Source organism: Eubalaena glacialis, chromosome 11 (genome assembly GCF_028564815.1).
Source record: "Eubalaena glacialis isolate mEubGla1 chromosome 11, mEubGla1.1.hap2.+ XY, whole genome shotgun sequence".
Classification (NCBI taxonomy): Eukaryota; Metazoa; Chordata; class Mammalia; order Artiodactyla; family Balaenidae; genus Eubalaena; species Eubalaena glacialis.
Window position 1 is genome coordinate 111,395,563 of NC_083726.1, and position 18,831 is coordinate 111,414,393.

General features: G+C 49.1%; 1 protein-coding gene across 1 annotated transcript in view; it reads left to right on the top strand.

Annotated features, from left to right (window-relative positions):
- The window catches only part of ANO2 (anoctamin 2), a 347,350-nt gene continuing 328,519 nt past the window's right edge, over nucleotides 1–18,831 (top strand). The window contains exons 1-2 of the mRNA XM_061206693.1: nucleotides 1–22; nucleotides 17,778–17,974. Coding sequence (XP_061062676.1) covers nucleotides 1–22; nucleotides 17,778–17,974 — 219 coding nt within the window. The remainder of the gene's footprint in view (nucleotides 23–17,777; nucleotides 17,975–18,831) is intronic.

Genomic DNA, 18,831 nt, shown 5'->3' on the forward strand with positions numbered 1-18,831 from the left:
ATGGCCACCCCCGGGCTGAGCGGTGAGTACCCCCTGCCGGGGACCCTGGTCCTGGGCATCTGACAAGTTGTAGAAGGCAGAGGGGCTGGGAGTGAAGGAGATGGCATCTTAACTCCTACCCGTTGGGATTTGTGACCCCAAGTGAAGCTGGAGGGGGTGGTTCCAGAGCTGATCCTTTTCTCCCAGGATAGGGAAGGCGAGGGATGCCTGGGCACTTTCCTGGACACTCATTTCTAATCAAGGAGAGAAGAGGTAGGACAAGAGGCAGAAGATTGGTGCAGTGGCTTTTTGGTGATGAATTACCAATTCCTATCTCTTTATCTTCTTGTTAAGTCGGGGAGTGTTCAGTTTAGTGCATCTGAATGGTAAGCAAACACCGAGGGTTTAAGTCAGAAACAATCTGCTGAGGACAGAGGTTCGGATTCACCTCCTGCAATTTGACTTTGGCGTTCCTGGAGCAGCTTCACAGTTTCAGGAAGTCTCCTCCAGCCCTTATCCAAACCCACCCCCAGGAAGGACATTTACACCTCGGGGTGCAGGGAAACACAGGCGTGACTTTCCTGGGGACTTTTTTTTAGAGGAAAAGCAAATTGAGGCTGCGTTTAGGGGAGCAGGATGTGATCCTGTTGCACCTCCAAATGATACTGAGTAGAAAGACGTGTTTGGCAGGGTTGACCTTGCTTGGAAAGGGATTTTGTTGGGTGTCTTGTTTCTGGTGGTTCGTGGGAGAGGCGTGGGGTGGCGGGGGCAGGGTGCCCACTTCATTGTCATGAACGGTGGGCAGAAGGGACTGGAAGGTAGACATCAGCCACAGTCCTGAGACTTTGTGAGCAGGTGTGGAGAGACACCCCGGGACCACGTGGATGCGGGTCCAGGATAGGAGTGCCCACTGAGCAAGGTTAGGTCTCAGCCCAAAGGCAGGTGACAGGTGAGGGAAGATCTTAGACAAGGTAGGGCGCTTCTGGAGGATGACGAGACTCCGGGTCCCTGCACTTGCCTGGGCTTTGTGCTTGGGACCGGACATTAGAGCCCTGCCTCAGCTGCTGGGTGTCCAGGGCCCAATCTCCCCCTCACGGTGTCCTGTCATGCACCGTCATTTTGGGAGCCAAGGACCTGAGAAGGTCCTTTCGGGGCACCTGCATCGCTCTCTGAGTTGCCTCTACGTGGGTCCTGGGCCTCTTTGCTGGCTGATGGAGGAAGCTGTGTGAGGAGTGGGGATGGGTTCCAAACACCAGCCTCAGGTTCTGTCCAGTTTCTCTCTGCCCCTTCCCTGCCCTCTTCCACTACAGGGCACAGCTAGGGGGCCGGAGGCACTGGGGACTAAAGTGGAGCTTGTCTTTCATTTTCTTTAATGAGGACCTGATTCCTAGAGCACACGGAGAACAGAAACTTGACCACTAGAGATGAGAATCTTGCCTCTAGCTACAAAGTAGAATCGGTCTCTATTTGTATGCAGGTGGTTGGGGAGGAGGAGTTTAAACAGATTGCATTCAAGGAAAGAACCAGCCATGTGTACACCTGGAGAATGATCTAACAAAGGCAGTAGTGGCGAAAGACCCCATGGCAGCAATGTGCTTGGGCTGTCCAAAAAATAGGGGGGAAGCCCAGTGCCTGGAGGGAGAGGGAGAGGGTGAGAGTGAACCAGATCACGCGGAGTCTTGGGACTCAGGCCATACGTTTTTGACTTTTCAAAGAGAAAGGGAAGAGTAACATTTATCAGGCATCGCCTGTATACCAGACACCGTGCTTTGCTTCCCCCAAAATCTGGGGGTCAGTGTTAAGTCCATTTCATTGACAAGGAACCTGAGGTTCAGAGAGGTTAAGAAATATGTCTGTTACATTGTGTTAACTACCGAATCATCAGAGAAGGATAAAGTTGGAATTCAAATTCATTTCCCCGTCCCCTCACCTTGTTGCTTTTGTTCTGTTCTTAAGAAGCCATTAGAAGGGAGTGTAGATACCAACAAGGAGGGGTGGGTGAGAAATGTGGGTGGAACTGGGGCTTTTAGGGAGATACTAATTTTGCAAGGCTGGTAGGTGATGCTGTGGTCATAGTCGAGGCAAGGCTTGCCTTGACACGACTTCCAATCTGGAATCATCATGGTTAATTTACTTAGCGGGGTCAAACCCAGGAAGGCAGGTTGTCATCACCAAACTCCTAAGGCAACGTGCCACTGTGATCTCCACCGGGGACATGACTTAATGAGCACTGGTTATCTGAGTTCCACATCTGTGGTTCACAGGCACGTGGGAGAGACTGACCCACTGGGGGCAGAGGACTTGCCCAGTGTCTGATGTGCTCTAGCAAACCTGGCTCACGATCATTTCAATGGATCTGCACACCATGCGCCTGTGCTTGCAGCTCACATCAGTTCAGAGCATACCTACCGAGGCAGATGCTACACTCAGTGCTGGAGCTACCAGGATCAACAAGGGCACACGGTGGCCTGTCAGGATTCTTGGTGCCCTAAGTTGATCCTAGTAGTTTAGCAGCCACCACATCCACTGTTGTTGAACATGAGAAGGAGGAGCCAGGATCAAACCTGGGCTTGTTTAGACCAAACCAAAGAAATTAGCCCGGTCCATACTTCAGGTATTTCAAGATGTACTAGAGGTCTTTCTTAGGCTCCTACTGACAACCCTGCCCTTCCTCCAGAAACTCTAAAGGAATAATTTATAGGTCTGTCTGGCTGACAGCTCTCCATCTAGGTTAACTTGTGCTGAAACTACGAAAGGATGGCAATTCTCACAAGGAGCCAGGGTCAGATCCTCTCTGTGTGTAGCAAACACAGGTATAAAGCACCCTTGCATCTTCTGACTGGTGCACTGACAAAGGGATAGTTCCCACTTTCTAGCCTATTGTTCATCATTAACTAATTAAAATAGCTTAAAAATTAAAAAGTAATGATATAAGCCCATTGTGAAAAAAAATTAAATGCAAATAAATAAAATACCTGTTTTTAATATTTTGGTAATTATTCTTCACCCTAACTCCTTTTTAATCCATTTTTATTCTTGCCTATATCAGTAACTATTTCTATTTCTTATTTATTAATCTTCAAACAAATTACAAAAAAGGAAAACCTAGATGCAATAAAACTTAAATCAAGGATAAATTAGCAAATGCCAAATAATGAAAGATTAGGAACATATTATTATAGCACCAAAACCTAGAGAAGAATAGGTCCTGTAATTGAGTGAAAACTTACCTATGAGCCTCCTGACAGGCAGAACAGAAGAGAGATAGTAAGTTATGTGGGTCTCATTGCCTAAGAAAAGGAGACTAGTTCATCAACATTAAAGTTTAAGAAGAATGGCACAGTGGTATTTGTGTGACATATAAGACATTGCCTAGCATAATGGGCTGTAGTTTCATTAATAGCTTTTCAGAAAGAGTATTATTTTTCATGTGGGCATTTATTATATTGTTTCTGATTTTTTTTTTTAAAGAGGTGTTTCTGTTTTACTCTTTTCTGGTCCATTCTCTTCCATTATATTGAAAAAAATGCTGTTTTCAAACCATTAGATAACCAACTATTGGGTTAAACCTCTAATTTGGAAAGTTGTGTCTTACAGCAGATAGAAAACTTAGAGGCTAATAGTCCGTTTTGACCAATGGCTCACAATCTCTTTTCCTTGCCTGTGTAAGAAAGTGATGCACTCTTCCATCAGGTGCAATACTTTTAATTTACTTATTTATATTTATTTTGGCTGCACTGGATCTTAGTTGTGGCACGTGGACTTCTTAGTTGGCGGAACGCAGGTTCTAGTTCTCCGGCCAGGGGTCGAACCCGGGCCCCCTGCATTGGGAGCTTGGAGTCTTACCCACGGGACCACCAGGAAGTCCCAGGAGTAATTCTTATCCAAGTTTCTATTTGTTATCATTTCCCTTCATTGTGAAGAACATGCTTTAGCATTTTTAAAAAATTTTATTTTATATTGGAGTGTAATTGATTTACTCCAAATTTTATTTTATATTGGAATATAATTGAGTATACTGTTGTATTAGTTTCAGGTGTACAGCAAAGTGATCAGTTATACATATACCTATATCCATTCTTTTTCATTTCTTAAAGTGCATTTCTGCTGGTGACAAATCCTCTCAACTTCTTTACCCACCCAAAACTCCAGAATTCCATACCACAAAGCACCGAAGAGATGATTGGCCAGAAATCCCTCTCTGCTCATCTTTTCAGCATCTCAATTTTTTATCCACCCTTTCCTCGAGCACCTGCTATGTGCCAGGCTGCAGTAAGGATCAAAGGTGGTATCCAGTCCCTACCTTTGAGAATCTCTCCCTGCCTGGGGTGTACAAGTGTGAGGGAGTTGTCCAGTCTGTCAAGTTGGGGGAAGCTTGAGCAAGGCTGTGAAGTACAGGTATTTGAGGTGGATGGTATCTCCCCGAGCTGAATTACTGCACTTGTTAAGTGGAGTTATTTATTATTGTCCGCATTAAGGAAGGCTACTGTATTAGGGTAATGCTCTGCTCTATTTGTTATTATTCACATTGATAATGAAGGGCACTCTATTAAGGTAATGCTCAGATAACTGCTCTAACGAATAGACTAAAAAATAAGGAGTAAAACACAACAAGAGTTTACTTCTTGTTAAAGTGATAGGCCTGGGTGGGTAAACAAGGTGGTGGGGTGACTCTTTTCCAGGAAGCTTTGCCGGGACCCGGGGTGATGGAGGCTTCTCCAGCTTCAACTATGACTTCCGAGGTGGCCCTGAGAATTGCCCTTCCAGTTATCTGAGCCGGGGAAAGAGCGTGCAGGAGCACGCAGAAGCATGCATGGAAGGTTTCTATGGGCCAGGCCTAGAAATAGCACATATCGCTCTTCTCACATTCCTCTGGCCGGAATTCAGTCCCGTGGCCACATCTAGTTACAAGGGAGGGAGGCTAGGAAATATGGTCTAGCTGTGTGTTCAGGGAGAAGAGGAAGACATGGATTTTGGTAAGCAGCTTGTAGTCTCTGTCATAGGGGCCTATCAAAAATGGTAAGTTTGGTGTGGTATAGTCACACTTACTCTACTGTATTAAAGTTACAGATTTAGACATTTGTCTCCCCAGGTAGGCTCTGAGATCTTCAAGTTTCAGCACCCAGGACAGGACAGGGTATGTGGTGAATGCTTATTAAATGGTTTGTGAATGCATGAATGAATGAATGAATGAATGGTGAGCTGGTGTGACAATAGCTGACCAACAGATTCTGCTGCTTCTTTATTATCTTTTTTAAAAATGGAAGTATAGTTGATTTACAATGTTGTGTTAGATTCAGGTGTACAGCAAAGTGACTCAGTTATACATATGTATACATATTCTTTTTTGTATCCTTTTCCATTATGGTTTATCACAGGACACTGAATATAGTTCCCTGTACTATACGGTAGGACCGTGTTGTTTATCTATTTTATACATAGAAGTTTGTATCTGCTAATCCAAAACTCCTAATTTATCCCTCCCCCACCCGCTTTCCCCTTTGGTAACCATAAGTTTGTTTTCTATGTCTGTGAGTCAGTTTCTGTTTTGTAAATAAGTTCATTTATATCATTTTAAAAGATTCTACATATAAGTGATATCATGTCATATTTGTCTTTCTCTGTCTGACTTACTTCACTTAGTATGATGATCTCTAGGTCCATCCATGTTGCTGCAGATGGCATTATTTTGTTCTTTTTTATGGCTGAGTAATATTCCATTGTGTGTGTGTGTGTGTGTGTGTGTGTGTGTGTGTGTGTGTGTGTATTTACCACATCTTTATCCATTCATCTGTTGATGGACCTTTAGGTTGCTTCCATGTCTTGGCTATTGTAAATAGTGCTGCTATGAACATTGGGATGCATGTATCTTTTCAAATTATAGTTTTCTCTGGATATATGCCCAGGAGTGGGATTGCTGGATCATATGGTAACTTTATTTTTAGTTTTTTAAGGAACCTCCATACTGTTTTCCACAGTGGCTGCACCATTTACATTCCCACAAACAGTGTAGGAGTGTTCGCTTTTCTCCACACCCTCTCCAGCACTTGTTATTTGTAGACTTTTTAATGATGGCCTTTCCGACCAGTGTGAGGTGGTACCTCACTGTAGTTTTGATTTGCACAGTTGCTTCTTTTAAAATAATATTTAAGAAATTTAAAAAGTGATATCTGGCTATTTGAGTTAGAGAAAGCAGGTGAAGGTATTGTGAATCTTCCTTTAAATGTGAAACATATACTTCACTGGTCCTTGAAACTCAAGCAATTTGATTCTTTGCTACTCAGAGTTTGAATTTAATTTCTCCTTGGGAAACTCAATCCTTTGCAGAATTTAAGTACACACCTTTATGAAATGAATACATTGGGTTAAAGGAAAGAGAAAAAGAGAAATTGTAAAAATAATACATGAACTAGAGATACAGCTGCATATTTAAAATTTTTTTTCAATAACAATTTTATTATGAAGGATTTAACCAAGGTATTTAGTTATGGGACTTGGCTATGATCCTCTGAAGTTAGGTGAAATGATAAAATTCTACCTGAGGGCCACCTTTTAAGAAAGCTGCTTTATCAATGTGTGCTGTATCATGATGGTGTTATATACTTATCTCCATGCTCCTCCTGGAAAATCACATATCTGTGTCGTCAATTTAGAGGAAGATGCTTGCCTTCCTGTTTGTTATGGCAGGTAGATGTGTCTCCAGTTCTTCTATAAAGTATATCAACTCATTCAGGCACAAGTTAACTACATTTAATGAAATTTAGCATTTGCCTTTACTTGGCATGTGTAGACCCATTCCTACCCCTTTTGATTCTCAAGCTGGTTTTATGATCAAGGCTCTAATGTATGCTTTAAAGGTCAGGGAGCCAAACTGAAGCTGCACAGATGGGTCCTACCCCAGGTAGAAGAACACACCTCTGCTGTAGCAGCGGGCCAAGCTCATGGGTGCCAAGCATGGAGCTTTTCCTTCTCCACTGACAGGCTTCCCTTGCTTCTAGGTTCATGTAGCACCCAACTTTTTTTTTTTTAACACCAGGTCAAGGCAGGTCTAGATCTAAACATTTACCTTCGCTGTGCTAAGTGGCCCTTCATTTTATTTGTCCTAAGCTTCCCTTGTTCACGTTCTAGGCGATGCTTCTTCCATCTAACATTTTAGGACCTGTGACTGGATCTGTGCTCACATTTTTGATTCTGTTAGTGATTCTGTAGACCAATGGTCTCCACCCTGGTGGCGCAATAGAACGCCCCAGGCAAATAAGTCCAGATCTCGAGGTGGAACCAGACATCAACCTTTTAACTTTCATAGGTGATTCCAACGTGCATCCAAGGCTGAGAACCACTCTCTGTGTCCATTTGTCCTTGCTTTTACCGATCGCTGGATCCTAGTATTTTAAGTCTGGTTCCCCATAGAGTAGCTGTTGGGTGCTTCTATTTATCCCTTTCCAGAACTTCTTCTCCTAGTTCTGTCCTTTGGAATGTGGTGATTGTAACTTCACTGACAGTCAAATGAGGACACATCTGGTCTTAAGTGAGAGCAATCTGTATTTGGCTAGGACAGCAGCCTAGTAGAGGTGAAGTTATGAGACATGAAAAAATGTGTCTCCCAAGTGTTTCCACCACTAGTTATTACAGGATCTCCAATCCCCCTTAAAGTCCCACCCAGTAATTATGGGAGACCCTAGGGGGTGTCTCAAGTGTTTTCATGAACAGTTCTTCAAGATTTTACACGGTGTTATCATCTCAAAGGATGCTTGCTGTCGAGACTTCCCTTTTCCAAAGCTATGGGGAAACACCTGCCCAACTCCCAGAGCTGATTACGTGCCAGCCCCCCTGTTTAGGGCTAAGGATTCAGCGGTGAACAAGACAGGCACGATTCCTGTCCTGAAGGAGAGTACAATCTACCAGGTGAAGGTTTGTCTACATGATATGAATTTACTCATATCTGTTAATAATGCTGTAACAGAGAGAAAATTTCTGAGCAATTTCCTATAGACTATAAATGTATTTGGGATATTTATAAAAATCTCAGGTTCATCCATATCCCTCACATCTGCTGAGTCCCTCTAGAGCTTTCAATGTCTCATCCAGACCTGAAGGCTCCAGCAGGTTCAGTGGAGAGCTATGATTGGAAGAGCTGTCTTGGGCATTAACCTCAGAGCCAGTTCATTTTGGGCAACAGAAATCCGTTCCACCTTCTCTGGAAAGCAGGGGATAAGAAAGAGATCATCAGTCTTGGTGACACCCAGGAGGAAGAGAAGGGTCAGAGATGGGAGCTGTTTGTGGGTGGAGGAGGATGAGGGCTGTATACCCAAGAGAAGAGTCAGTCAGTCTCATGAAAGTGGGGCGTGTGCATGTGTAGAGGGCTGGGGGAAGGAGTACGTTTTGCTCACGGTCGCATCGTCATGCTTGTTCCTGTCGGTGTACTTGCAAAACAGGTTATGACTAACTAGCTAACAGAACAGCTTTGACCAGTTATGTTGTAGATGCGTCATGTCCTCATGACACAGAGGGAGGGACGTTGATAACCTCAGTCTCATCAGTCACACGCCAAACCACAGTGTAGGATGGGCTGCCAATGAGTAGGTTTCATCTGGGCACCTTATCCAAGTCCTGATCTGTGGTTTTTGTTGTGGAGGGAAGTACTTCCTGAAATGAATTTCTTGTTCTTTTTTTTTGTCCCTGGTCTTCATTTTTAGGACCTTGGATCTGAGCATTGAATGTAAATGCTGTTTGTTAAAAGTCCTCTTTAAAGAGGCAAGGGACGTTCAGAATGTCCCGGCAGCAAGGGACTTATGGAGTAGTCTGGGCTGTCCTTCTTCCTTTCGTACCGTAGAGCCTACTGGTTAAAAGTGTGCACTGAGTACGTCACTTACTAGCTGGTGACCTTGGGCAACTTACCTGACCTCTCTATGCCTGTTTTCTCATCAGTAAAAAGGGGACAACAGTAGTACCAACCTCATAGAGTTATCATGAAGACGAAATGAGTCGTTACACGGAAAGCGCTCAGAACAGTGCCTGGCACATGTCAGGTGCCAGCTGTTAGTGCTGTAGTTGTTCTAATGATTAGGGCAGGTCTGTGCTCAATTCAGAGGGGACTCCACTCTGTTCAAAATTCACTCACAAGCAACGATTCTTTCATTCCCCACGTTATTACCTCCAGATGTTTACTGAGCCCCTATTGCATCCAGAGTTCTGTGCTAGGAATACAAAGATATAAAAGGCAAATTTTCTGAACTTCTTGAGGATTTCCCTAAGTGGTTAGAAAAGGCTTGGTATAGGAATAGGACTTTAGCTGGATGGGATTTAGACAAGTGGAGAGAACATTCCAAGCAGGGGTGACTGTGAGCAAAGGCACGAGAGAAAGTTAGTTTGGAGATGGGTCTGGCTAAAAAGGAATGTTCTTATCTGATGGATGAATTAGGGAGCAGAGATATGTAACAGCCAGATATGGAAGTCTTTGAATGCCAAGTTGTTTGTAAGTCCCAGGACAATGAAGGTTTTGAGTAGCAGAGTGACCAGTGAAATAAAAGTGTTATAAAGGGTCACATGTAGTGGAAAAGGAGTTAGGGATCCATCCATCCAATCATCCATCCATCCATCCATCCATCCAATCATCTCTCCATCCATCCATCCAGCCATCCACCATCCATCCATCCATCTGCCCATCCATCCTTCCCCCGACATTGCATTTATCCTAACCATAGCCAGAGTGATCTTTCTGATGTAATTCTAACCGTGTTGCTCTCCTGCTTTAATGTTATTATAACTTGTGAACACTGCGTGTTAACAGAGTGGGATTTGGGGTGGGTATAGCATTTAGGAGAGACGTTTAGGGGCAGAAGGGAGAACCACTCCAAAGACCAAAGATCAGAAAAAGCAGGTCACCTTCTAGAAGCTCCGGGTGGTTCAGTCTTTCTGGTGTGTGTGTGTGTGTGTGTAGTGACTTGCAGGAGATGATTGATACTGGGAAGACTGACAGGAACGATAGTCAAGAGCCTTGTAGGCCACGTTAAAAAGTGTGTTCCATAAACTAGAAGGATCCTTTCTTTGCCCCTCAAATCCCACCGCATAGTTGGCCACCTCTTGGGACTATGTGGGTGGAGAAGGAGCGGGCGGAGGCAGGCAGTCCTTGCTCTCAGGCGGTTGATGATCTGAAACAGCCAGGACCAGTGGCTGATTGCAAGGGACCATACAAATGATTGCCTTTCTGCCTGGAATCTCCTTTCCTCTCTTGCCCATTTGAAGATGCTTACTCATCTTTTCTGGATGCATCTCAAAAGGTGTGTATGCTGGGGAGCCTTTCCTGATAGCTTTAGGCAGAGCACTTCTGTAGGTCTTTGTTCAGATTCCAACTTTAGATCTTCTCTTATTCCTGAAATTATCTCCTCATTAGTCTATTTTCCTCGCTTACTAATCTGCCTTCCCTGTGGGCACCTAGGGGTTGGTGGCAAGGAGCATGTTCTGTTTACCTTGAGTTTCCAATGTATTATTCAGTGCCTGGGAAGTTAAATGGTTCTGGAATGAATAGAGATGTGGAAGTTTAGATATATGTACACTCCCCCCGCCTCCCCGCACCCCCCCCCACCCCAATGGCCAGTTGTACCTGAAGCATGACATGAGAGTGTGTGCAGTGGAGGAGGGGCCGGGAGGGGGAGGGCGGGCCGTGGGTGGGTGTTGGGAGATGAAGCAGCTCAGACAGGTAGGTGGGGCTCAGATGATGAAAGGTCCTGTGCACCAACTAGACAATTTGGCCTTCATTCTAAGAAGGGTGGGAAATCACCGCAAGGGAGTAACTTGGTCACATTGTTTCAAAATGGTAACACCAGCTGCATCATGAGCTGCGAGAGAGCTGCATTGTGAGCCTGAGCCCTGACCCGAGGATCGAAGGGGAGATCAGTGGCAGGGAGGCCAGTTAACTCTTCCTTATCCAGGTTCAAGGCAGGGATGCAGACTGTGGCGGTATCATCATGAGGAAGGGGGTGTTTGAACGTCGGGGGAGAGAGGGCTGTTTTTGAGCGAGGCCGTGAGATGAGCAGAGCTGAGGAGACAGGTCTGCAGATGGTCCTTTCGTGGGGAGGGGACTGGAGGGTGGTCCTTCTGTCACTTTGGCCGCATTTGGGGGCTGAGAAAGGTGACATTCAGCAGGACCTATGGGGCAAGGGGTGGGGCAATCAGCAGGGCCATTGGGTCCAAATTTTGAGCTTAGAATATCAAATTTTGACTGTTGTCCTGGGTCAAATTCATGCAGGAAAGCAGGGTGAGACCTCGGTGGAAGGGTTGACTCTGAAATGAAATCCATCCATCCCTGGATTCTTGGGGAGGCTCCAGGTGAGCCTCTCAAAATCTGAAAGTGCCCAGGTCGCTCTGAGACTTCCCGAGGGCCTGCCTGTCAGTAGGACCACCCCTGCCCGGTGTCTTGTCCTTGGCCTGGGAGGGTGTGGATACTCTGTCCCCCTCAGGGCAGCCCTGGCCTGTCTGGTTTTGCCAGAAGTAGCGGCCTCAGAAGGCTGGTGACGGGGGCTGCCCTATTTTTCTGGGCATCTCACACTCACTTGCCAGTGGTTAGCAATGAGACAGCAATGATGCCATGAGGGAAACTTCGAGGATAAGCCCTGCTGCCTGGAAGTCCAGCTCCCACAGGAAACCTCTTCTTGCTGCTGTCTCTCTCGGAGGCTCTGGCAATTTCTCAGGCCCTGATGACTCATGTCGCCCTCCTCTGTGCCTGGGGAGTCCACTGCCTGCTCTTTCTCTGCCCAGCCTGGCACTGCCTTGCTCTTGACTGTGTCTCCTGGTCCCTTTGCTCCAGTTTTCCCACCATCACCTACTGCCTGAGCTTTTCTCACTCTCACTAGCTCGTCACATCCTCCTGTTGCCCTTCTGCCCTCCTAGCTCTGAACCTTTGCTGGGACCCAGAAGATTCTTGACACACTGTCTGAGAGGTGTGGCATGATTTGAAGGGTCTGGAAACCACTCCCGCCTTTCAGCACCTCCCCCTCACCTAACTGGGTGCACAGTGCCCAGCATTAGATGGTGTTCCTTCAGGCGAAGGCCCCTGCCCTGTAAACATGCGGGTCTAGCGAGGTCTGCAGAGCCTTTAAAGTTTTCAAAATGCTTTCACTCAGATTATCTCAGGATGTCAGCACGGGCTATTTGTACTTTGGGGTAGGTTAGCTTCTTTGCCATGGCAGTGAGGGTTGGAAGCCCCTGGTAGTGGATGGGGGGTGGGGTGGGTGCAGGCTTACAATATGGGGACCCAGGCTGGGGAGGGACCTTGGGCAGCCTAGGGAAGGGACAACAAAAGGGCAGGACCGAAAAACAAGTTCTCTCTGTTTTTCCATTTAGATTTGGGCTGTTCCCTGCCCCAAGACTCTGTTCTTTTCTCTCAAAATCTCCAATCCTGCTCCTTCTCCGTCTGCCTCCGTAGCACAACCTGAGGTGCCTGCAGGCCAACTGGGTGATGGAGCTTAGATCCAACCAGGAGGGGTGGAGTTCATCCTGGAAATACCTGGCTCTCCAGGGTAAAGAAGTGTGTGGTGGTCCCAGATGAGTAAGGAAACCAGCTCCCCTGTAGTGATGGGGGTGGACAGCAGGGGCTTCTCCTGTCTCATCCAGGGATCCAAGAGGAAGCACATAGTAACCAGCAGACGGGGGCAGGGGGGAGTGGAGCAGAGAAGTGTGGGTGGGCAGAGATGGATGGAAGGGCAGGCACTGCAGCCCCAAAGTGGGACTCGTTAACAATCCTCACATTTTCTGTAGCTCACATGCTTCCAAGGAATTTTAATCTTTTCTCGTGTTCTATCATCACACTCCCCTATGAGGAAAGAAACAAAATGACCCCCTCCCCCCAATGATGGGAGGAAAAACTAAGCTCAGAGAAAATACAGTGTTTTTACAGAACTGTGGCCATGCCAGGACTAGGCACCCAGGGTCCTCCTGGCTTGGTGTGGGGCAGGGTGCTGGTGGCTGCTCCTGGGAGGCTCATGGGGTGGGGGGACGTGGCTAGGTCGACCCTCGTGCTTCTCAGGTGGTCTGGGCTACTCCCGTGTAGTCCCAAATCACGGTCTGGTATTTATTAATTTTTTATTCTCGGTCTGACAAAGACTGTCCACCGTGGCCTTGGACCACCACTCGGACAGGCTGCAGGTGCCTCCAAACAGCAAGCCAAGACCAGGATGGCCCTCCTTCCCTTCATTTCCTCCCGCCCCGCAAAAGGGCAGCCCCCCTAATCAAGTGCCCCTGTGGCTCCACTGGCCTTCAGCGTCTCCACAGACGGAGCAAATCAGAATATTCAGAAAAACTCAAGTTTCAAAGAGATGAGGGGTAGGAAGCAGGGCAGGAACAAAGTTGGAGAATACATGTCCCACCTTTCAGTTCATGGTAAAGATTTTATACTCCGGCAATGGGACCCTTTGAAGGACTTTGAGAGGGAGGGTGGAGTAAAGTGATGTCTCATCTTGAGGGATCCCTCTCAGGGTGGAGGAGGAGGAGGGACTGGGGGGCAGGTGTGGATGTGCGGACGTGCTCCTGCCCAGGTGGGGCCATGCTGTCCATGCTCAGCGGGAGGCCTCTGGTCATTTCCATCTGGTCACACTTGGACAAGGTGTGGAGGGCTCTCCTCTCCCGCCACCCTAATGCTCCTGGAGGCTTATGAGGGTCCAGACAATTGGAAGATGGGCTACTCACATATGGGGTGATCAGTTGGGGTGGTCATTTGGGGAGCTGAGCAAAGGTTTGGGATATAGAAGGAGTCCCTTAGACTGGACCGTCATGGGTCGTCACCAGTGGGTTATCTTCCCTCAGTGACGCCAGACAGTCAAGGCTGCTTCTTGAGTCCCACTCTCTACGGCTCCCTGCTGACCAGTGGGGTCCACTGCCTGAAGCTCGGAGGCCTTCCTTGGCCAAGTTGACGTTTGTCTGTGTGGCCCTACACCTCCCTCTGCACCAGTTCAGCTTGTAGCATCTCAATCATGTCTGGGGTGGAAGGAGATTAGCTCTGCTTGTAGTATCTGAATATTCCCGTCTCACCTTGATTAGTAGCTTTCTGAAACAAGAATGTGCTGCGTTTGGGTTTTCTGGGTTCCTAAGGACCAAAATTGCAGGTGGCCTGGAGCTAGAGGAAGAAGCATGTTCCAGCCAGCAGGAGGAGTCTATGCAAGATCCTGGCAGGGAGGCAGTGTGATGCGTCAGAGAGACTGAGAGCAGAACAGTATGACTGGAACTCAGAGCTCCACCAGGACACGGGACAGATGAGGCAGAGACGTGAACAGGCCAAATTCCACAGGGTCTCACAGCCCAAGAACGTGGGAAGCACCAGAAGTCTCCACACAAGAGGCGTCATGGCCTGATTGACATTTTGAAAGGACCCCCTTGTGGGGAACAGTGGCGGGGAGCAAGGATGGAAGTGGGGGCGTGTTGGGAGAGTGTGGAGTAAGGCAGGTGAGCAAGGACGGTAAGTTGGACTAGGCTAAGGTGGTCATAGACGTGGTGGAAAACAGATGGATTTAGGAGGTATTTCAGGGGTGAAATTCATAGGATCGGTCACAAATCGGATCTGGGGTGTGAGGGATGAAGGCTCTCAGGGCTGCCTTCATCGCTCTTGGACTGAGCGATGGTGGTGGCATTCATAGCGATGGGGATACAGAAAAAGTGTCGCGTTGTGGAGAGGGTCGTAAGTTTGGTTTTGGACGTGTTGACTTTGAGGGGCCTCTGAAACATCCAAGCAGAGATGCCAGGTGGGCGGCGGGGTGTGTGGGTCTGGTGGCTAGAGAAGAGTCATTGTTAAAGGTTAAATTTTGAGAGTCATCGTCATAGAGGTGATAATTAAAGTCATTGGCATGGAGGCGAGTTCCCAGGAAAAGAGCTGAGTGTAGAGAGGAGGCCCCAGGTCCAGGCCTTGTGAAAATGCATCTAGTTGATCCAGAGACGGTAAGCTATGCCTCGCCCTCATGGCACCCTACCATTCTGATTCCAGTTCCAGCGTGTGGGTTTTTTCCCCACACCAAGCAGTTCTGCAACACCAGCTGGGTGTCCTACAATTCAACTCATTTCCGACACTGCCTACCTGGAGACAGCATCGGATTGCACAGGTTAAAGGCTCAGTCCTACAAGACTCCTCCCTACCCCATACCTCCTTCAGATGCCAATTGCAAGTCCAGGTTGTCACCTGCGCTTGAGATCCACTGGCTGTAGATGGAGGTTCCTATGACCCCCTCCTTGGGTTCAATTAATTTGCTAGAGTGGCTCACAGAACTCAGAGAAACATTTTGTTGATACTTACTAGACTATTGGTTTGTTACAAAAGGATACAACTCAGGAAGATCCACATGGTAAGAGATGGAGAGGACAAGGTATGTGGGAAGGGGCCTGGAGTTCCATGCCCTCTGGGTGTGCTATTCTCCCCACATCGCCACGTGTTCCCCAACCTGGAAGCTCAACGAACCCCCTCCTTTTGGGGCTTCATTCCATGGGCATGATTGATTACATCCTTTTGGGGGCTTCATGACATAGGCACAATTGATTAAATCTCTGGTCACTCGTGGTGACTGAGCTCAATCTCCAGCCCCCTCCCCTCCCAGGAGGTCAGGGGGCGGAAGGGGGAGGGGGGACTGAAAGTTCCACCCTCTCATCACAAGGTTGATTCCCCTGGCAACCAGCCCCCTTCCTTAGGTTACAGAGGGGCTTTCCAAAAGTCACCTCATTAACATAACAAGAGACACCTTGATGTTCTCCACATTTAGGGAGTTCTAAGGGTTTTAGGAGCTCTGTACAAGCAACAGAATGAAGACCAAATCAAATTGTCTGTTTCTTATAGTAAGTCACAATATCACACCCCCAGAGCCCAGGAGGGTAGCTAAGCCACAAACACCCACGGATCTCTTGCTTAAGGCAGCTTGTGCTAAGAGCCAAGGGAATGACATGAAAGGAAAATTAAAGAGGAGTCGGTATTGCTAAGAGAGCTCTCTAGAATGTCATTATTGCCTGGAATGTCTTTCTGGAGCTGGAATGGCGGAACCATATGCTGTGCTCTAATCATTGGTTGTGGGGAGAAGGTGGGCGTGAGAACATGGCCCCAGGCAGCCGTGATCCACGTGTCAGAGGGCAAGCGGAGGGGCCAGCCAGGATGGCCAGCGGAGCCCTGGAGGCCAGCCTCAAACCCCAGGTGGCACCTTTAGGGGATGGTGGCTCCCGGTCAGTGGTTTGACAAAAGCTTTAGGCTGACTCTGAATCTGAGCTACCCAACTCACAGTTGTGTGAATGTGAATTGCTGTCGAGGAAAGGTGGACGTTGACTGAGCATCCCCGTTATCACCTGCCCAGGTAGGCATCAGGATGGTCTCCGGCTGTTTAGACATGCACACGGAGGTTTCCAGGCCTTCCCTGGGGTGTAGAGGCCTGTTCTTAGTTCTGCCCTGGGCAGAAAGGCACAAGGGGAGAGGGATTAGCAAGACTGGGGACCAAGGAAGGAAGCCCGTCCCTGATACCCTGAGCTGGAGGCCCCCCACCCCCCGTCACACCACCAGCACGATTGCCCACTCCTGCCCCTCTGTGTTCTGTCCCCTGCCTTCCAGATGCTTCAAGACCCAGCTTCAGGTTTAATTTCTCCTGAAGCCACTTTGACTTTCCACCTTTCTGGTCTCCCTCAGTATAGACCAGAGCCCACAGTCTAGAAACAAATTATGGAATCTTTACTTGCTTGTCATAATTGCGTTTCCTGCACATCAGCGGTATCTTCACAAAGAGATGATACCTTTCTTAAGCACAGGGACCCAATGTCCCAGTTATCCCGAAACTGCCTGGCAGAGAGCTGGGCACATAGCGGGCTGCTCCACAACCCGGTAACTGACCACAGGCTCTGTTTCAAGAGACCAGGAAGAGCTGCCTTTTACACATTCGTTCGTTCATTCATTCATTCATCCATTCATTCGGCAGGGGCTAAGGGCTGAGCTGGATGTATAAGGTGTGATTTCTGCTCACGCGGAGTTTAAAATGAAAACATACGAACAATGATAATAACCACTTTTTTATTGCATACCTGTAGTCTAATGACTGTCCGGGCGCTTTGCACGTGTATCTCTCATTCTCATTCTCACTCTCACTCCATCCTACAAGTTTGGGATTCTCCTTATTTTACAGTTGAAGAAACAGGCTCAGAGGCCTCAGAGCCAGCACGTGACAGAGCTGAGGTGTCAGCCCAGGTGCCCTGAAGGGCTGCTCTGGGGGGGCCAGGGGGCAGCAGGGGCATGGGGACCCTTCAAGGGCCCTGGAGGTGGTGGCCCTTTGGTCAGAGGTTGCCCCTGCCCTGCACCCACTCTTGGTCTGTCCTTGCTGTCTCCTCGAGGGGTGTGAGGGCTTCCAGCATGTCTGCTGGTCTTGCTGCCTCAGGAGGGACCCTGAAGGCTAAGCCTTTGGCATTAATTCAGGCTGGCTCTCCAGGCAGTGCCCCGCCCACCCTGCCCCCTGGGTGCCACCCCTCTCCTCTCGTCTGGGAATCATACGAGATTATGACAGCCGTCATCGGGAGGAGTTCCTGCTGGTGGCTCCGCGCGCGCGTGTGTGTGTGTGTGTGTGTGTGTGTGTGAGAGAGAGAGAGAGCTGGGGACACCTCCAGCCCAGCGGCCAGCGTGAACCTGGCTAACTAAGCCTGTGCGGAATGACCGGGGTGAGGGGACAGCTGTGGGGAGACGTGGCCGCCATCTTAGGGTCACCCTGGTGTCCCTGCCTCAGTGCCTCAGTTTCTCCGAGTCCCCGGGTTTCCCATCCCCTGAAGCTGCTGTCCCCCTTTGTCCTTGCCTCACACAGATATCCCCCTGCTCCCTGGCTCGCCACGCCGTCTGTGCCCCCCGGCAGTGGTCAGAGGGGGCCAGGGCCCCAAACACGGACAGCAATGCCTCCAGGTGCCGGGTCCCGGAGTTCGGGGTCTCCAGGGCAGTCTCACCCGACGTTCCAGCCAGGCGTCCAGTGGAGGGAGCTCCCCAAACAGCTCTGCGAGTACTGGGGTAGGTGGATGGGCCGGCCTGTGCGGGGGTCCCCAGGAAGCCTGTGGACTGGGGGTTCCTCCACCTGGGAGGCAGGTGTCGGCGGAGGGGTTTCTGTTAGGACCTTTTCCTCTCCTGTCTCTCCGAGTCATGGTGACACGCTGTCCCAGCAGCGCCGGGGCCCTCTGGTCAGAGGAGGACCCGGAAGGCGGGCGTGTGAAAGGCCAGGGGGCCCCGCCTGGTGGTCTGCAGACTCCCCGGCTCCCCTCCCTCAGGTCGGAGGAACCAGACCTCTGCTGGGGCGGCTCCGAGGCTCTCTCCTGTGCCTGGCGCTTCATCTGGTTGCCCAGGTGACCTCTCAGGTGGCTGCAGAGGCAGCTGGGTATCAAAGCGGTAATAAACAGGGAAACACCCAAGGGGGGAGGCAGGTACCTCCCCCAACTCTGCCTCGTGCTTTCTCCTCCTCCTCTCTCAACCTCCCACCTCGGGGAGCAGACGGGAGTGGACCGCCGCCGTCTCTGGCAGGGTCCTCGCCAGTGGCTGGAGAGGAGAAGGAGGAGGAGGAGGGGGAGGAGGAGGAGGAGGGGGAGGAAGGGGAGGAGGGGCAGGGGGAGGAGGAGGTGGGGCTGTGAGGGGCAGAGTGTACAGTGAATCCCCGAGGGGTGGGAGCAGGGGTGGGCCAGGCGGCTAGAAATCGGCCTTTGTTCCAATGGATCCAGAGAACCTGCCGGTGAGTATTGCGTGTTTGCAGGAGGGCTGCACATCTGCAAGGAGGAGGGAGTGTTGTGGTGCGGCGGGGGGCCGCGTGTCAGAGCGCACTCGGGTGACGCGCGTGTGCACAGTGTGTGCGGGCGCGTCCGCAGGAAGGCCGAGTGCGG